The sequence below is a fragment of the Clytia hemisphaerica genome, unplaced genomic scaffold (genome assembly GCF_902728285.1).
Source record: "Clytia hemisphaerica strain Z4C2 unplaced genomic scaffold, Clytia hemisphaerica genome assembly, whole genome shotgun sequence".
NCBI lineage: Eukaryota > Metazoa > Cnidaria > Hydrozoa > Leptothecata > Clytiidae > Clytia > Clytia hemisphaerica.
The window spans coordinates 403460-424303 of record NW_027103262.1 but is presented as its reverse complement, the minus strand read 5'-3'; the positions used below and the strand labels follow the sequence as shown (position 1 = coordinate 424303).

The 20844-nt window shown below is 34.8% G+C and overlaps 1 protein-coding gene across 1 annotated transcript; it reads left to right on the top strand.

The window, feature by feature from the left end:
• The first annotated feature begins 2023 nt into the window (after positions 1-2023).
• LOC136799856 (uncharacterized) lies at positions 2024-20145 on the top strand. Its single transcript, XM_067056544.1, has 17 exons — positions 2024-2274; positions 2478-2570; positions 3038-3140; positions 3528-3655; positions 4316-4423; positions 5344-6523; positions 11310-11366; positions 12195-12338; positions 12718-12852; positions 13455-13534; positions 14118-14204; positions 14766-14856; positions 15082-15301; positions 16975-17106; positions 17421-17512; positions 18150-18201; positions 18909-20145. Exons 1-17 carry the CDS (start codon positions 2167-2169, stop codon positions 19078-19080), a joined length of 2982 nt encoding a protein of 993 aa, XP_066912645.1. The 5' UTR covers positions 2024-2166; the 3' UTR covers positions 19081-20145.
• Positions 20146-20844: the final 699 nt, after the last annotated feature.

The window sequence follows — 20844 nt, the reverse complement described above, 5'->3', positions numbered from 1 at the left end:
GGTGATATGGTGCCCTATTCATAAACACAATCATGCAACTTTGTTGTCATTCCCAGTCCTTTTACAGACGAACGCGGTCCTTACGATTTTGAGATAGCATATTTGTCAGTAGAGACTGAAAAGTACTAAATAGAATTAGAAAAATAATTAGAATTTCATTGCTCGCTGTAAATATTCCAACACTGTTTCGTCAGCTATCTTTATTTTTGCTACGGCTCGCATATTTTTCATAAAAAACAATGGAAATAATTTCTAAACTTTTTATTATCTCCATAATATAAAGTGGCAGAAAAAAGTGGCCGTCTGCAAAAATTTGTTGGCCATGCATGCGGTCAAACAAAGGCATAAACGTTGGTCCGTTTGTTTTGGTTTTCAAAACAACAGAAGCAATCAAAAAGAAACACGGCAAAGTAACATTTGTCATGGAATGAACTTCTCTAAAATTGACTTTTCTGGTGAAAATTTCTTTGCCAAAAGATTATGAGTGCATCACAAAGTGCGATATTTCCATTGCACAGAAGCTCAACTAAACACCAGCTTTCGATTTTTTTCTTGTTTACCCAAACATGTATAATATCATGAACCCAACTGACCATAGCGTCAGCCTGGGTTTAGGAAAAAATTAGGTCCCCCCTGAGTTTTAAGTCCCCCCAAAGATTTATGAATTTTTTGTTAGCCCCCAGGACTTTTGACACTAGACAATTTCTAAAAATTGATCTAGTAAAAAAGGGTTTTCCAATGTAAATTGTGTTCAGTTCTAAGTTTAAGATAAAACATTTTGCACACTTTCTATAAAAATATTAGGCCGCAGGCAAAAATTTTTCAGATTCATGAGCTTCAATTTGAGTAATTGAAGCCAACTATTAAGCTGAATTATTTTAGCCCCCACGTTAAGTGATGAGATTTTAGCTCCCCCCAAGTACATAGGTCCCACCAAAAAAGTAGTGTACTTCCAGCCCCCTCCTTTTTTGGGAAAAATTTAGGGTGTTGCCCCCCCCCCCCAACCAGCAGGGGGGGCTGACGCTATGCTGACCGAAAGTACAATTAACTAAATTATTGTGGAAGTGAACACATAAAACAAATGTTTGGGAAATCAAAAAAGACAAATCGCGGAAAATGAAAAGTTCTTTAGCCTGCCTGCCCCAATAGCTCTAAGGCAGCCATCACAAATATGTTGCATTCAGGTCGTCCAACTCACTGATAATTTTTGTTAGTGTTCCAATTCTTTTGAGTGGGAAAATTGTCTGAAATTGTTCCCAAGATTGTTGGATTTTTATCCAATTCCATCCATTGCTTCACCCACCCGCATAGTTTCCTAGTTAGGTTGGTTCCCCTCCCTTAAAAATTGAAAAAATCTTTCTTTCTAATAAGGTTTTTGAAATGACCCCCTCCCTTGAAATTCTTTTTTGATTTTTTGCTCATAACATATACTGCTTCTATTCATGTTATCTCGTCCCTATATACAAAGAAAAAATGTAAATTGTCACCACCTCGAATATAAAACACTATACATGTTTTTAGCTTGAAGTCGAACAGATATTTTATTTTTGACACCAGAGAATTAGTGTCTTTTTCCAATAACTTTATCTCTTCAATTTTTTTCCTCAGATTTTTCTTCTCTTAAAAAAACTCTATGCAGGACACTATCCTACACTCTTTACTTCAGCAATTGATCGCACATTTACAGTGTTTTAGAAGAATTCAATTTCAAAATATGATGATATGATCTCCAAACCTTTCCTACAGGTTTGCAGAAATGTGTTATTATTCAACTAGTCATAAAAACAGAGATACCCAATTTAAAAAGAGGCAGGCTGTATCATGAGGTCCAAGGACTGTGTCTGTGGTCTATCTACTACATAGTGGGCAGAGCAGTGCTTAAAAAGCACTCGTAGAAGTTAAAAGGATGGTCTTTTTTGTCTTAAAACTGTAGTAATTTGACACCACTAATAGAAATGTAAATTTTGTATTCATGCAATGCCAGTGTATTATTGTAGATATATTTCTTTGAATCCTCTTTCTTAGTTAGTCATTTTACATTCAAACTAATTATGATCATTATATGGAATATATCGATGATGTAAATTGAAATTGATATCAATATTAAAAACCAAAGAAAATGATTTTTGATTGGATTTAACACCATTGATGTGACAGTAAATCAAAATGGCTTCTGCAAAGCTTCGGCGCAAGACTCATCATAATGAGGATAAATTTCTAAGCCCAGAACGCACACGAACAATAAAACCGGCTGATTTTAAAAATCACAAACAGGTATGATTTATTCAGTGTGTATTTTTAAACAGGTTGGGTTAACCCTAAAAATACTTCTATTTAGATTGGCAAAAAACAAAGTACATTAGGGATAGCCCTTATTAGTGATCAGTTCACTTACTCAGACAAAGTGTCCCCTTTTCCTTTTAAAACCAATGATTGAACTAGTTGTATACCAGTTTTGTACATTATTTTCTTTTCAGCTCAAAGATTTGAGCCATGATGACTTGATTGAGTTGTTGTGTTTAATGGAAGCAGAGCTTCAAGCCAAAGATGTCCTTCTAAAAGCTGTACTTGTAAGATCTGTTCATATATTTTTTCTTTTATCCCTGTCAAAATTATTTTGACAGTACTAAGTACTCCTCTCTGATACTATCATATGCAACAGTATAAAACAAAGTATGAGTTTAATCAGGAATTTTGCCCTATGTATTACAATGAAGTGAATACAGTCGCTCTCATGTTGCCTTCTGACCGCAAATGGAATGGTTGTGAGTTCAAGTCTCACAGGATCGTTGGTTTTCCAACGGTTATGGTGGTCAGAAGACAACATGAGAGCGACTGTATTCACTTCATTGCAATGTATGAGTCATGAACGATGCTCTTTCCTTGACATTATCCACAAAGATACCTTTTTCTGGGACTCTGAAAATATATCTTATGTGACTTCATCATTTGCCAATGTCTTTTACGTTTTTGAGTATCATATAGATATCAAAGCTGCTGTGGGGTCACTGATATTGCTTCATTTCTAATGTTTTAGTCAAGTGACACTGGCCATGCTTTACCGTTGTCCCATCTACTAAACGATGTTGACTTGGCACATGTTGACAATCAGGCAGAGGATAAATCCTATCTACTACAAGGTTAGTGTTTTTTAATCATTTCTGTTATTTTGCAAATCAGATAGCTCGTGTTGATTTATTTCCTTGCTAACTTTCATTTTTGTTTTTCAGAATTTTTAGAACTTCCTATCAATAGCAAATTAAGTATGATTTACACTCAGACAATTTCTCCCCACCCAATCCTTTCTTTTCTTCATTTTGTAACATTTCCCCTCTTAATGTGGAGGGATATGAAATTTTTGTATAGTGATGACTCACGCTAAATTGAACTTTTGGACGTGTACGGTTTGTTCAAACTAGAGGGATTCAAATAGTGAAAGTAATTAGAGTATGTTTTGACAAGTTTAGCAAGAAACAACCAACTGTAAAATATTAGATGAAATACAACGTATAATATACTTTTTTCAGGTGAAGAGGAAGATGAAGTGTGGCTGGGTGAACCGTCAGCTCATCTCAACCACGTGGTTGCTTATCATCAAGTTGTCAGGGAACAAATGCAAACGACCGTCCAAGATTTACAGAAAGTTCATAAAGAGGTATCATATATAAGGGGGGCTCCTGATCTAGATTTGAGATTGAGACATTTTTTATGATTTTTCTTGGGATCCACAGTCAGCAAGTGGAACTTTTTGCTATCTATGAGCATAACAGACTGTCAAAATGGCTATGATTTTGTATTGAATTAATACCTTTTCACAGTTAATATAAAAAATCATTAATAAAGTATCCAACTTTAGGACATATTAATTTGATGAGTTAGATTTGTTTTATACGGGTATTTCGTTTGTTTATGAAATGCCCATCAACGTTATAGCAAAGTTAGGATTCAACCAAATAATGTCATTATTCCATCTGTCAGCTTTTCAAAATAATAACTTTCAACCTTTGACATTAATTCGAACGCAGCCCGCTTTCCCTTATGTGCTTTCAAAGTTTAAAGATACTTTAAAGGTTTTGTTTTTAAAATAAGAATGATATCGTTTGCTTACTTAATTTTGATTCACAAGTTTTTTCACATGGATTGACACAGATGTGGAGCAAGTTGGTCAGAAAGTTTATTCAGCACAATATAACAATAGGCAGACACTGTCCTAATATGAAACATGTGTCTGATATGAAAGGGGAACACTTATGTAAAATAAAAGCTTTACAAAATATCAGTAATAATGAACAACAAAATGTTTTACTTTTTATAGGTGGTTGAAAAGTTGGACGAGGAATATCACAAACACGCAGCGGACACTGCACAAGGCGATGACGTCACTTATATGTTGGAAAAAGAAAGGGAACGTCTTCAAGCACAGGTTTGATCAAACAATTTTTTGAACAGGTTTTAAAATGTGAAATGTATTTAGTGGGAAATGTATCATATCAATTTTCCTTCCCCTTGAGAGAGTCTTCGACTGCTTTACCCTTCTTTATTTTTATAAATCAGAACGATTATTGACTCCTCCATTTTTTTCAAGTTGTGAAAAATCAACCGCACAAGAAATGTTTCCATGAGTTGGGGAAAGTTTTCTTTAGAAAAAGTGATAATTTCATCCAAATAAACATTGATTGTAATGTATTATTATGTAAAAGTAAAAAGTACGAATCATTTAACAAACCTTCTTATCATTCTCTTAATTCAACTCTCATTTTTTACCAACATCAAGCCCCAAACAATCATAAATTGCGATTCTTTTTGTCTTTAGTGAAAAAAACTGAAGGTCTGACATGAAACGTTTTCCTGTTAAAATCGCAATACCAATATCTTTCGGTCAGTTGAGAGGATTATATTTAGAGTGCCTTAATAATCTTAATAACTATTCCAGCATCTTCCTACTATTAAGTAGGGGAGGGGGGGGGGCTAAACGAAAATGATATCTTTTGAAATATTTATCGATTTGACATGAAATTCCGGACTCCTGCTCTCACAGGCTTTCATTCAACTTCTCCACTTACTTTGACTGACCTTTAATGAAATTCTATCCGCCATATTTGACCGGAACTTTTTTTGAAAAAAAACAACAAAACAAATGAAGTGCAACGTTGCCTCACGTCAATAGATCTAGCGCTCTCGATGCATTTACATCTATATCGAGTATTGGTACCAATAGCGTACTCCTTTCGAAAAAAACTCCGATCAAAGATTTTGATTTATTCTATAAGAAAGGGAGGGATAATCACTTACTCTTGATAAATGGTAATTTTTATTCTTGTCCCTAAATTTGTTTTCATTTAGATCGATCAAGAGCAAACGAAGTATGCCGATCTCGAAAAAGAGCGAGATTCGTTACGCGAAACGCTTGAAAAAGAACGTAAAGACTATTATAACGCTTTTAACGAACTTATGAATGATTGTAAAGCGCTCGCTCAACAGCTGGTCACTCAGTCTTCAAAATACGAGAAAAATCAGAAAGACCATGACAAACACCAAAAAGACATTGATAAAGAGAAAAGTAAAAATAAAGTTTTAAGCGAACTTATGGTTGAAGAGACACAAAAATTCAAGGAAAGGTTAAGACAATACGAAGAAGAAGTTCGCGATTTTCATGTTCTAGAACAAAAGAAGACTGATCTTGAGTGTAAATTACTGAACTCTGACAAACAGATGAAAGAATACTACCATCAGTTGAATGATGAACGGAAAAAGAATAGCGCATTAGCGTACGAACTGAATCAGCTAAGAAAGAAATACCAAGGTGAATTCACACCTGAGGACGATACGCACGAAGATGTTTTATTCATGCAAGACCAATACGAAATCCCTGTAAAAGAGGCCAGAACCTCAACCATACAACTGAGTAAACCGGATCGCGACTCCCCGGAGCCGAGTACCGTGCTACCTCCGGCTGTCCCTGTACAAGCTAAAGTAGCGACAGTCACCAAGTCATCTTCTATACGACAGACGAAAAATTATTCACCTCAAGTTAATAAATCGAACAATATCGTCCCTTTAAATAACCACGCCTCTAATAATCAGCGTTTGAATTCTTCTTATGTTCAAGCGCCTGACGCACAACAAATTAAAAGACATTCTTATGAAGAAAAATCAAACTATAATAATTCACGGGAAGAGGCTTCCGTAAAGCGGAACTCTTACGAAGGTGCTTTAAACCTTACGGGAACGCCCGAAACTTCACGGACAGCATCGTTAAATAAGAAACCTAGCTCTTACGAAGATATGCGCAACGTCGGGGGTGCCGCCGCCCTTTCCGTAACACCAAAACGTAACTCGTACGAGGGAGATAGCAAGAAAATACCGCCACCCGCTCCTCCAAGGCGTGGCTCTCAATTGACGCCCCAGGATCGACCACCCATCGTCAAGATACCCCAACAGTTTCAACCGAGGAAATCCAACAGTTCAACGCCCTCAGCCACCGATGCTTATAAACAGCAGAATAGGAGCAACAGTTCTACAGGTTAGTTCACCTTTTATCCACTAACTTTATTCATAATATACTTTTCTTCATTGCTTGAGAACCAAGATAATTAAACATCAAATTTGCAGTAATGCATTGCGCCAGTGAAATGATCTGACTTGACGTGACGTAGCGACGGGACAAGATTTTTTGATTGGCATATCGTACCATTATACGATTTATTTTTAATTTTGTCTGTCAGTGTTTCGAAAGAAACTGAATTGCGATGGTGTCTCATGATTAATTGAAAAGATTCTCCTGGAGATAATAGACCTTTTCATTAATTACGTCACGAATATCACTTGCCTCGTTTTGAAATTATTGCCATGGTGATTAACTCCCACCGGATTTTATTAAAACTACTTTCTATTCATAAAAGAATCATTTTTAATGTTTCAAGGGACACAATCATCATGGTAATTGTTTGAATACGAGGCAAGTGATGTTTGTGACGTAATTTATGAAAAGGTCTATTTCCCCCACTGTTCATTGAGAATATTGAAATTCGAGGGACAGGGGAGTTTACTTCAAGACCAGATATCCGGTGGTCTCAACAGTTGGGGATCAAATTCCATGGAAAAACTATATTTTCAATTCCTTACTAACCGTTGACTGCTGACTGGAGGAAACAGAATTAGCTTGACAGGTAGAAAATACAAGTCAATTTGTTTTTGGTTAATGTTTTTAATACAAGCCAATTTGATTTGGTAATTGTTGAACAGTTTTATTTGTTTTCATGTGAAAATATTCTTGAAAGTTATTTGGTCGTTGTTTGACATTGAAAAGTGAGGGTCAGATATTAACACAGAGTAGGGCATGGTATCTATCAGGGGGTGTTGTTTGTATTTACCTTAAGGGACAACATTTGTGCGGAACAAATTTTCGCGGAATTTTATTTCGCGGTTTCTTGACAAATCCGCGAAATTAAAATCCGCGAACCACGAATATTCTCAGGATTTAAAAAATCAACTGTAAAATCTGGTAAAATTGGTCTTTTTAGGGTAAAAAAGGCCATTTTTTAAACAAAAAGATTCTCTCAACCGTGAAATTAAATTCCGTGAAAATTTCTTCCCTTAAGGTATTAATATAATTCTAATACTTGAATATCCATATAATTCTACTTAAATGTAATCAGTAGCCCAAACCAGCTTTTAAATAAATAACGTACAATAATTATAGTTTGTCGAGATCACACCTTTAGAAAACTGTTAGAAAGAGGAAAGTCAAAAAATGACGAACTACTTACTTACAAACACGATTACCGTAAACACACACGCACACATAATTATAATAACATTACAACTTTACAGATTAATCTAATATGAAATCATGAGGACAAAACGTTTTTTAAAACTTAACTTTTGGCCATTTCTGGAAATCTAAGTTTTAGAACATTTTTATTTGAAAAACAAATTTTTATTACCTATGCTTCACACTAAAAATGACAAACAAATCTTACACAAATCCATTTTTTCGTTTCTTCTCGTTCTAGGTGTGATCTCTGCAACAAAGTTCTAAGAACCAATCAAATTAAAGCATGCAACGCATATTAAAACCAATCAAGTTAAAGCACTCTACACGCTAAGCCAATCAGATGAAAGCACGTTTACCCGTTTACACAACGCTAAACCAATTAAATTTAGATATATCACAATATGTAACACAAACTGCCAAATTGTAGAACGTTTCAACTGCACGTTTTGCATGATTTATGCTAACAAACTCCCGAATCCACATATACCCATCATGACCTTTCCACGCATACATACATTGCTATTGATATGATAAGTCCAATACACGTATTTTTATAAGAACATCCAAAATTTTTGAAGTCTTCGGATATTTTCTTAACTTTCTGAGTTTTAAGCCTAAAAATGTTCTTAACATGTTCTTATTTTCCAATTTTTGAGTATTTTTGTCCATTCTCCTAAGAAATTGGGTGTTCTAGGATCTACAAAACCTTAAAATGTTCTAAACTTATTCTTAACAATTTGGTCCTCGAAGCCTTATGTTCTTATATAGTTTGTTCTTATAAAAAAACGTGTAGGCTTTTGATTTGGTTTTGGGTGTCAGAAATATTCATGCTACTGGTATCTCTGGTTGGTCCTTTTTCTTGGAGATCATCTTTTTTTATAGAACTGTCACCAAGATTTTGGGGTCGAGAAATTATCTAAAACTTTTTTAATTTTGTTCCTACTGGATAAGATCAAATACTTAGGCAATTACTTTTTTATTTTCTGGTTTACGGAATCGCCGACGTTTTTTTTGCAAAAATAAAATAAAAATAAAATTGAAATTCATAGAAATTTTATTTATTTTTGCACTTCTGATTCGGTTTAATCTGCCATGAAATGGATTTTTTTAGAAAACTTCATTTTATAAGAGTAGGAAAGGAAGATAAAAGGGTATAAAAACAGTTATCTCTTTTTCCCAATATGCTTCCTCCAATGGCGCTCAACACAATTTTCCAGCTGAAAAACTTTCTTTGATTTTCTGCTGTGTATGAAAATTTCTATCAGAATACTTTATTCTTCGATAAAATAATGGGTTTTTCTACTGTTGTTTCTTTAATACTTTTGATCCCAGTAATTCGATTTTCAAACTGTGATAGCTACAAAGTGTTAAACAGTTTCTCTTCGTATATTTCTGCTTTTTACTTTAAATGTAACGCAGGGGCTGAGGAACGAGCGCGGCCAACCCTTCCGTCTGTATTTGATACTAAGTCTTTCTTCAGCGGCTATGATCTTAGATTTTATAGTTGGAGGATTTATCTGAAAATATGGTTTTTATTTTTTATGTTGAGAATTATTTCTAATAATTAATTATTATATTTGTTAATGAATATGGAAGTAGAAAGTCATTTAAGTTTGTTCCAAAAGTGTGTAAATGTTTTCCAGCTCTCAAGCAGAGAAACCAGGCTCAAAAGAACCAGTTTTATTGCGATTGCCTGGTTTCCACATGACATGGTTTCTAGGAAATCAATCCACACACTTTTGGAGCCGACTCTATTCTTCTTTTGCCTCTTCTTGGCAACCCTTTCATAACCATAGGGGTCTTTAAAATATTTAACGTTTTTGGGTTTCTAAGAAGGACTTCGATAAGGAATCGATAAGGAATCGATAAGGTTTATATTACCCATTCATTGTAATTAGCTCCCTATGGATTGAGTATAAGAGGCTCCGAGTAGAATATGCAAAGAAGATTTTTTTGAATTAGATGTGGACAAATATATTATATTGTATGAGAGAGTAGAGAATTTAATATGTTGTTTTTTGGAATTGTGTGTCATCCTTTCGGATGTTATACTTAGTTCACTTTGGTTGAAATTCGGTCTTTAAAGTTGCCTCAAAAGATTCGCATTAGGAGTTTTTAAAGGTTTTATTTTTAAATAAGTAGCTATCGTTTGCTTACTCATCAATTCTAATTCACAAGCTTTTCACATTGAATGGTGTTCGTCAATATTTTCTCATCGTTTTGCTTTAGGGTTTTGTAAACGTGAGCAAAGTCAAGTTAAACTCTCTGTTCCTTAACTTGTTTTTTGGACCTACCCCGGTGGAGGTCCTATAAATTAACCTGTGTTCGTTCGTCCGTTCGTCTGTTACCAACTTTTCTCAGGATTGAATCATAGGAATCTTTTGATTTTTGATCCAAAGGTGCAAAATGGTAGTGGCCAAAATGTGACGGAGCCCGATTTTCGAAAAAAAATTTTCTTGGGCAAATTTGGGCCAAAAAACGGCTAAAAAACGGGTTTTTTGGACTTTTTGAGAAATTGGATCATTAATTTTTTCTGATTTTTTGCATGAAAGTAGGGTACCATCATAGGTAAAAGATGGCTCAAACAGATCTTTGCAAAAAAAAATTTGTTGGCTCAAAAGGCGCATGTTTATCTATAAGAATCACTATTAATAAGCATACATCAATGTTCTTAGTCAAATTACTCAATTTTTTTATGTTTTTTTTGCTCATTAGGACTTACTTTTGAAGAATATGTTTGTTTAGACATGAAATTTTGGCTGCTTGGCGTGTTTTTATAGAAAAACTGGCCAGATTCGAGAGCCCGATTTTCGAAAGAAAATGTTTTTGGGCAAATTTGGGCCAAAAAACAGCTAAAAAACGGGTTTTTTGGACTTTGTGAAATATTGGATCATTGTTTTTTTCTGATTTTTTGCATGAAAGTAGGTAAAAGATGGCTCAAGCAGATTTTTGAAAAAAACGAATTTTTCAGCTCAAAAAAAGCATCTTTATCTTTAAGAATCACTATTAATAAGCATACATCAATGTTCTTAGCCAAATTACTCAATTTTTTGATGAGATAGATGTTTTTTTTGCTCACGAAGTCTTGAATATGAAAGAATATTTCAAGAGCATGAAATTTTGGTTTCTAAACGTTTTTTTAATAAGAAACAAACGACTAATTTTAATAGATCGTCACTGTTTATGTTCTGAATGATTGTTTAATGGTCACGTCACGTAGAATTCAATTATATATGTGTTAAATACATAACCAGGTAGGTCCATAAAAGTATCACTTGTTTATTCTCAGCCTGGACAGTTCCTTAACAATTCCTTATTTTTCGGATCATTTTCAGCCTCAAGTTCCTTATAAATGTTTTCCTTATATAAAAAAAGGTGTAAAACCTTTAAGATTTTTTTTCCAAATTTATTTAGTTCAAATCCCACTCATAAAGTGTCCGTTTTTTAAAATGACTTCATATGATTTACATTGTTATCCAAGATATAATGTACAAGAGGACTTGAATAATTTTGTTCTTGTTTTCTGTTTCAGATGAGAGATTATTAATGTTAACAGTTGTCTACCATTTTGGATGGGAGTACCATGAAGGTAACATGTTTTATTCAATTTTTGTTTATTCAATGTTTCTACCTAAATACACGTTTTTTATAAGAACATCCAAAATTTTTGAAGCCTTTAGATGTTCTTAACATTTTGAGTTTTAAGCCTAAAAATGTTCTTAATATGTTCTTAGTATTTTGGCCATCGAAGCCTTATGTTCTTATATAGTTTGGTCTATAATTTGGTCTCGTGTATAATTTTACCTAGATCTAAGGTACAAGAAAAAGTGTTTTTTCGTCTACAAATTCAACAGACTTCTGCAAAATTTGAAAAATCATGCCTGATTTTTTGCTAAAAGTCCTATTTCCGTCTGTAACAAAAAATTTACCACTGTAGATCAGCTTTACGAGCTAAGATTCTCATAGGCTACTTCGTATTGGCATCTTCATTTCGAACGTAAAACTAAAGGCCTGGAGCTGTCTATTGTCTAGAATAAGATTTTCTTCAAATGATCGGTTAATTCGATGGAGAAAAATTTTTTTCCGTTTTTTTCCTCAGATTCAGATATCAAAGGCAAAGTCTGCATGGTTTGGTTGGTCTATACTGTGGCCTTTACTCGGTCTCAACTCGTTTCATTGACCCTTCCATGCGGGCCTTTTGCCGTTTTTTGGGTTGAGGGCCCAGTGTGGACTTTCCATAACTCGAACACGCACAAGGAACACAAATTTGTTCAAGCTAGGAAAATTTCGAGTTATCGAGAAAGGTTTACAAGGCATTGTAAAAATTTTTTGACAGTTAAAGAGACATTCTATTTATAGAAGTTCGAGTTAAAGAGATTTCGCACAACATAAAACGATCTTTTTCTTCTTCCATCAGATTCAGGTTTCAAAGACAGTGAACGTGTTGAAGACTTTTTATCCATCCTGTCCATCAAACCTTCAACTACATGGAATGATCTTACACAGCTCATGAACAAAACTTTCGAAAGGGAATGTCCGACACAATTCTTTGAAAATCAAGGTTTGACAACACTTTAACTATTTCTGCATGGACACTTGTTTAAACGTTTTACTTTTTTACATCTTTTTCACTCTGGGATTTTTAACTCCATTCACAATGATTCTTATGTTTTACTTCTAAAAGTTATTACATACAGGTGGCAAAGCTGGGAATATTTTCATTAAAGCTTTAAAGGGGGCAAGGCTATATACCCTTAAAATTCAATTTTTTAACGAAAACTGACTTTATCATCTGATAGAGCTTAAAGATTACGTCTCAAAAACTGGGTCATTTGTCTCTTTTTATCATGAGAAAAATTAAAATACTTTAGGCTACGCTTTTCAGAACCAAGCAAATCACTTGAGTTTGACTGTGTACTATTTTCAATTTTGATTTACAGCAAGCAGTGCTTGTTTAGCCAGTATCCAAGGATACCAATATGGCACGACTACTTGGACCAAAGACCGTTATCCTACTGTTCATTTCAATAAAATGCTGACTCAGCGAATACAAACAGTGACCATACGACTTAAAGGTACCAACCATTCAGTATTTTGAGTATGATTTATAAGGGAACGGTCATTAGGTATACAGTACATACATTGAAGTCTCCATAACTCAAACACGCACGGAGAACACAAATTTGTTCAAGTGAAGGAAATTGTGACTCGTGAATTAGGGTTTATAGTACATTGTTCGAGTTAAGGAGACATACGTTTTTAGAGGTTCGAGTTATAGAGACTATTGTTTACCGTATACCTTGCGGGAGGGAAAGGGTGCTACCCTCTATAGTATCATTTTAAGCCATTGATTAAACTTTTCCTTTCGAAATTAAAGGGTCATTATTCAATAATCCTCTCTTAGCCCGTGCTTGGGCGAGATAGAACACTAGCCCTCCATGTCTTTTAATTTTTCATTTTCTTTAGCCTTCAGGTGTATCAAAGAATAATAGTTATCGGACAGTTACGAGTACAATATGAGAAATATTTAACGAGTTCCGAGACTTTTTCGTACAATATTTTCCGAGCCTTAAGGCGAGTGAAATATACGGAAAATCCGGAACGAGTTTTTAACCAATCACATTGCAGATATTTTTTGGATCGCCAATAATGAACAATAATCTTTTACCTTTTATAGACCATGAGACAGAGAAATTGGATGATTTATCATATTCTACACTCACACCATTACACACTCTTGAAGAAGGGTTAAGAATTGTAAGCTTCGTTTTTTTATTTTCTTGCTATTCCATTGCATTTTTCTAGTAAATGTGATTTTCTTTCAGCATAATGAAACGCTGAATCTAACTTGTGGTTATATTGAATCTAATTATCGACTAGACGATCCTTTCGTCTACACAAAATCACTAAAAGGGAATAACCTAGGAGGGAAAGAAGCCCGGGGGAGTAAGCAGTGGCAGAGGTGTTTACAAACTCTACCGCAACCTTTTTTCGTAATCCGCCGTGATGGTTGTAAACTCTGTGCATATATTTTTTTCCCGCTTTTACTATCCCTTCAACGGACAATAGCATTGTCTAATTATCGATAGGAAGGATAAGCGCCAATAAAAAAATCACTTTCCATTTTACGTCAAACCAATTACCGTTTCAGTGAGGTTTAAAAAGGAGAGGGGGATTTCCGTCTCAAGAACATGGCTTTAGATGTGATATTTAAAAACCTTTTTCTTTCGAATAGTCATTGCTTTGAACCATCGCCCTTTACAAATGAACTAGTAAGTCCAATTGATTTCGCTTAGCTGTTACAGTCTCGTCAAAAATTACAACTACCGTTTCTTTATAGCTTGAACATGAGAAGAAACTGATGTTCACTGTTAATGAAGAAATTGAAGGCAAATATATCGTCTCCGTTTTCTCAAGATGGCTTCAGGTATAACATCTTTTGTTTCACCTAAACACTGGCAAAAGTCTTAACTCTTCAGTAGCCAAGAAAAATTCTGTATTCATGATATTATGCACCACCACTTCAAATACCTCACACTTTTCACTTTTCTATTGCAACCAATTAGCTGGTTATAAAGTGTCAGAAGACATTGCATTTCTACTGACTTTGTTTTGCTCCGAGGAATCATTTTATACCTAATAGGGTTTCCTTTTGTTCCGGACAGGACAATGAAAGTGTTAACGAATACTTAAGCCTGGATTCCAAGTTTTCTCTTCTGAAAGAAATCTGAAAAAAATTTGAAGAAAATTTTATTTCATTTTTTTATTCACCTAATGACATCATCTAATTTCTTTATCCAAGACAGTTTGTACACGTCACTTTTAAACAAAAGGAAAGCTACCTTCTCCCCTCTCGGTGCCACGTTGGCACAAATTCTGAGAAATTCTTCCGTTTATTCTGCTTTGAATTTGAGCATCGAGGTGCGCATACTTTCTAATCATTAAACAAATATCTTTAACTTAGTATTTCTTGTTTTTACTCTTGCAGCATCGAGAAGGTACCAATTGCAAGATTATAAGTATTGATGACCAGCAATGTCAGGATATCATGAACCTCACCAATACTCTCCTCAATCTTGGTATGTGATGGTGTTCGAATCCTCTCAAATACATAAATTTACGTTCCATAATTCCCATATTCGAATCTTTATGTAATTCGTACTGTAATACCCCTCAGCGAAAGAGTGGTAAAAAAATATTCTCTGTTATTCGAATCTTTCTCTTGTTCGAAGAAAATTTTTTATTAATCCCTTGAGGATCGAGTGTCAACTGTACATAAACTTGCATTCATATATTTTTTGCAGGTGTTTTACACAAATCAGAAGAGCCTCGACTCACACAACGATACATTGTCGTCATTAATATCGACACACTGGAGAACTTGGGTGTGACGTCACTCATTTTTGATTGGTTGGCACACGGGATGGAGAAAAAGAAGAATAACCATTATTATAATGGCAGTGATGATGATTTTTATCAGTTCCATAAAGATGTGACTTTGATCGCTTTTGCAACAAGCGAAACGTAAGTTCTTAACCTGTTTTATTCTTTATCCTTAAAATCTTGGAACCTTTTTTTATCAATTCATGATATGCACCACTGGAAAGTCTTCTGAGAACTTTTAAAAATTTCCACCTGATACGTCACTCAATAAACAATAGAAAAAGTGACGTATTGGGCGCAGGATTTTAAAAGTTCTTAGAAGACTTTCCAGTGGTGCATATCATGAATTGTACAATTTCCCATAGTAAAAAACTAGACGGTTCCCGTCGTCGTAAACGCCGGTTAACGGTTTTGCTTGCGCATCAAAAGCCTTTAAAATACTATAATGTGGGTTAATTCCTGACATCGTTTTGGCTTAAAATGCCAAATACATAATAAAAAATATACTTCTAAACTTTCTACATTAGTCAAAATTTTGTGTATGTAAGCCTCGATGATATGTCTTTTTAAGATAACGGAAGCTTGTGTTCAATGAAATGCCATAGTGACCCTGTCAAAATTATCGAGGGTACCCGTCGTTGCAGACGCCCAAAGGTGTCTGAGGTGGTGAGAGGGTTGCTTCTAGGAAAGAAAAAGCCTTAGTTGTGAAGGAGAGGCTCGCGCTTTGCGATTGAGCACTGAAGGTTTTCCCGTTTGTTGGCTTCGCATGCGGACAGCTTAAGACCGGCGCATATGCAATGCAACCAACATTGAAACCTTTTTAGATAATGTTAGACGAAGTTTAATCATCAAACAACAATGTTGGATTTTGTTGCGTGTGTTGATATAAAATAATTCGAAATCGTGCAACAAAAATGCCACACCCTTTTATTTGAAACTTTGTGACGTCGCAGTACTTTTTCATGAAATTGACGTCAGAACTTTTTTCGTTTACAAATAGCAGTGTAGAGTCTTCTCTAATCCGAGTTTTCTACGCTTGTCAAACTTAGCGCGAGACTTTTTGTATCGAAGGTGGATAGGTTTTCCAGCCGCGGCGTTCAAATTTTAGAAACCTTAACATATGTTACTGGGCTAGCGTTACAGACATTTTTCATAAACTCATTTAGTATAGTAAGATGGTAAAGCTCTGATATCTAAAGGCTGTAATTCTAATGTATTTGGTTTCTTTCCAAATATGATTACAGCGCTCTACATTTCTTTTTTTATCGACGAAATAATTGCTTATGCCAACTAAAGTCCGTCTCAATATAATCTGCAGCGGAGACAAAAAAGCTTTTGATAGAGTTTGAATTAGATAGCGGTTTTTTGCTCGTTGAAAAGCTAAACAGGAGTCACATTGGCCACATCTCCTTGGAGCAGAGCAGAGCGTTGTTTGCACAGAATGGATGATCTATTATGAGACTACTCTTAGGTTCCAAATAAACGGGGGGGGGGGAGGTTGGAAAATTTTCGAGATTTTAATAAACGGAGGGCCTAATTGCCGGGGGGGTTGGAAATTGTACTTCTGAAACCCCAAAAATAAGGTAAATGTAGGCTTAAATCAAGCTATTTAGAGAAAAATAAGGGGCCTTCTCTTTGACAGCTGAAAATATTCTTAAAAATTAATAAACTGGTAAGGGGGTCCTAATAAGAGGGGGTTGGAGAATTTTCGAAAAATTACCAAGCTGGGGGGCCGTTTATTTGGAACCTAAAAGTACTGTAAGCCGGTCATTCGTCATACCTTCCCTTCATTGACAACTTTTACTTTTTTTCAGTGTGACAAATCTTTCCCAACAAGCTTACCGTTTGTTCAAAATTATTTCCTTACCATCAAATCAACATGCTCTCATCACAAGATGGCTTCGACAAAAAATGGTGCAGTACTCACCCAAAGACCTCTACGATTAGTATGTATCCTGGCTTCTAAACTCAGTACTCATTTTAAAGGAAATACTTTTTTCTTCGATACTTTGTGCGTTTGTTTTGAGAATGGCGGTTTTACGATTTTGTTCGTTTAGCTTAAGCCGAAAGTGCTTTGTGAAAATTCTGGTCAACGAGCTGGTCAATCCAATGGTAACATCAAGAAATCATTTGATCTCGCAGTCTTAGCGGCATCTGAAGTGTCGGGGGAAAGAGCGGGAATTTTGGGATCATAATTCTTTATTTTAAGTGACCATTTTCAATTTCATTTTTCTCATTTTTCTCATTTTTCTCATTTCAGCTGTATGGTCAACACGGTGAAATGGTTATCGGAAGTCTATCAAAATCTTCACAAAAGTTTCTTCAAGATTGAATTGGTTCACAAGTTACCAGGTATTACATCATCTTGAAACCGAAATAAAACTTTATTTCATTGTTTTGAACATTAAAGGACAACATTTAATGTATCTCGTATTTTTTGCTTACACAGCATTTTTGAGCAAAAGAAAGAACAGCTTTTTTTATATCTCGAGGAGGAAACCTTGATATTTAGTAGTAACGCTATACGATAGCGTTTTATCTTCGTTAAACGATCCTATCGTCTACACAAGATCACTAAAAAAGGGAATAGTTTAGGAGAGGCGTGATAAATTCGGGTGGAGTAAGCAGTGGCGAAGATGTTTACAGTGTTCCAAAACTCTACCGCCACTTTTTTCCCGTAAACCACCCTGACGCCCGAACTCTTTCCCCCACGTTTACCAAACCATGCGTTTACTGGCCTCTAAACGGACGATAGCATCGTCTATATCTTCATGGCTTTTCGGTCCTCTTGGCTCTGCTCGGATATTGTTTTATGTGAAAAAATTTCCATTTATTTAGTTCCTCGGTACCTAAATAATCCCGCTACTATTAAGCAAATTATATGATAATTTGAAAAATATTATTTCTCGAAACCCTGATATGAAATGATTACGAAACCATACTCAAGAAACATTGACTTAACTATCTCTTGATCTTCATTCATTTCTAGATGTCACTGTTTACTTAGATGCCCCATTGAACGATAAAGATGAACTTTATGAGTAAGTTACCTTGTTGCTTTGCCGTCAGCCGGCCGACTTTTCTCTAAACTTGCCGACCTAAAAACTTTTATTGCTATTTCGACGAAGAGAATTTTTTCTTCTTCAAAAATTACAAAATTCCATAAATGACCAAAATAAAAAAATTTTCCGACCGACAGATCCACCTCCAAAATCTAGGGCTGGGTGGCGGCAAACCAAGTCCAGCCTTGTACGATCTTGAATTAGTTTGGGCAGTATTCTAATTGGTCAATGAACGTTTAAGATTCATTTGTATTTTTTTTTGGCAAACTCTCATTGGACCCACGGTTAATCACATTTTCAACAACACGAAATTCTTTTGGAAATACCATGAACTAGGTAGAAAAGTGATAAAAATCTTAAAGTATCGGCGATCCAAAAGAATATCAGCAACCTGATTAGCAAAAAGAGTACAATATATCTTGTATTTTACATGTAAAAATATAAATTGACGAAAAGATGGTTCTACATTGTACCAGTAGCAGCAATCTAACGTCACTTCATTACAAAAATGCCTTGTGCTTTTTTCCAACACAAAATATTGTGATAAAAAATCTTGGAACTCGTAAAATATTTCTTGTATTGTACTGTACTCGCAACTGTCTGATAACTATTGCGTATCATACTTTCTAGCTAGATTATAGTCGAGCTTTATATATTAACCCTCCTTATTCTCTATCAATTTTCAGATGGGTCAAAACCCTTTGGAGTGAACGCTTAACGCCGTGCGTGGAAGAAAGTGTACGTCATCGGACGGGTGCAGCTACGGAGGCTCAACGAGACATGCTGATTAAAGCAACGTTAAAAGCGGTTTTTGAAAAATCTATTCGAACTGGATGTCCTGTTGAATTGAAATTCTAAACACATTCGAGGTAAAGGGATGCGCGGAGAATGGAGATATGGCTATTTCTAAGTTCGAGGTTGTATTTGGGTTTGTGGAAAGGAATCTCTATTTAATTCAAATTGGAAGTGAGTGGAAAGTTGGATGGACTGTTACAATTATTTCGTTTCATAGGTGAATGCAGATTTTAATCACAAACCGCTTCCAAGCAGTTTAACCTTGTTAACACGTTTGAACATGTTTGAACATTTTATGTTTAACCAAAAATAATTTTTCGTGGATGTCGTTCCAGTGGTTGAGTAATCCGTCCCGCCAACAACTGTTCAAAGTTTACGATGCAAATCGAAGAAGCACCTTTATTCCAAAGATATGTTTAAAAGACACACTGGTGGAACACGAACAATTTCAATGCGCTTGTGAAGAGACTTTTTGTTGTTGAGCTCTTGTTTAGACGGTCGACTTTCTGCCCTGCCTATTCTAAAGAGTAGGCAAAAAGTGGGTGCAAAGTTGGCAGTTAACATCTTTGCTTAGAAAAGATTGCATTGACGTCAAAACGGAGTAAAACATTGACTTTAGAAAGCCCACTTTATGCCTATTCCAATTCACAATTAGAGTAGGCAGGGCGAAAAGTGGACTGTAGACTTGTTTCTAACTTAAACAATTAAGACGAATGAATCAACCTTACATTTCAGATAATGAATCATAGACAATTTATACCGTTGATAAAAATGGGAAAAAGCAGAACAAAACTTATGGGGCAAATAAGAAAATGCAACTATAGGGTGTATAATATATTTTTTAGACAACTCCATTAGTTTAGTTTAGAATATATAGACAAAAGGGTCCCTAACAATTTTGAATTTGTCCTAATACAATTGTGAAGTGTGTAGTAAAATATTTTGCGTGGGCTCAAAATAAATCCTTAAGTCCACTACTAAGAAATCTCATTCATCTCATAAACCTACCTCACTTAAATTCTATATCATTTTAACCAATTGATTGTGGAGAGAAAATAAAACCCCTTAGTGATTGGTGATGATAAAAGATCTTTAATGTGGCAATTTGATAGCCGTTATCCCTTCTATATCCTTATAGATATTTCTAACACTTTAAAAATGTGAGATCATGTTTATGGTATAATGTTTAACTCATTAAAAAAGCATTTGAATTATTTTTTAGAAAGAAAGAAAGATATTTAAAAGTAGAATTTTTTATACCTTTTTTTAGTTTTGTTGTAAAATTGATGTTCTTTTGTTTACATATTTTTTTTCTTGTTTTTGTCATGCTTTTTTGTTTATTAATGATATTTAGTTTATTAATATTTTTTTGTAGATATCATCATTTTGTCAGTCTATGTTAAAAAGATTGATATAAATTTAACAAAATAAACTTCCTTATCTTAATTGCATGCTTACTGATGACAAATCTTTCCCTTCCAAAACGACTACCTAGCTCCTTTATTCAAGTCCGGTGATACTCTAATTCCTATATATTTTATATATATAGGGTCTTATTAAAATTCGAGTAAGATAACGGTTAAGCTCGTTGAGAATATAATTAGAAGTGGAATATCAATCGAACTGAAAAAATACCGAAAACCGCTTAAATTTCGACTCATTCACCGAACAACAGGTCAATCAACAACACCGTATAATCTTTTCCATTCACCGCATGCGAATTTTTCTGGTGTGGGTGATGATAAGGCCAAAGCTGAAAATCGATTTTCAAGGATTCTCTGTACTGTATGCTGTATGCCCCGCAATTACTTAGTCTCTACAAAAAGT

Coding starts and splice junctions, on each gene's coding strand:
- LOC136799856 (XM_067056544.1), top strand. CDS start 2,167: ATGGCTTCTGCAAAGCTTCGGCGCAAGACTCATCATAATGAGGATAAA. Junction 2,571..3,037: donor TCCTTCTAAAAGCTGTACTT/GTAAGATCTGTT, acceptor CTAATGTTTTAG/TCAAGTGACACTGGCCATGC. Junction 3,141..3,527: donor TAAATCCTATCTACTACAAG/GTTAGTGTTTTT, acceptor TACTTTTTTCAG/GTGAAGAGGAAGATGAAGTG.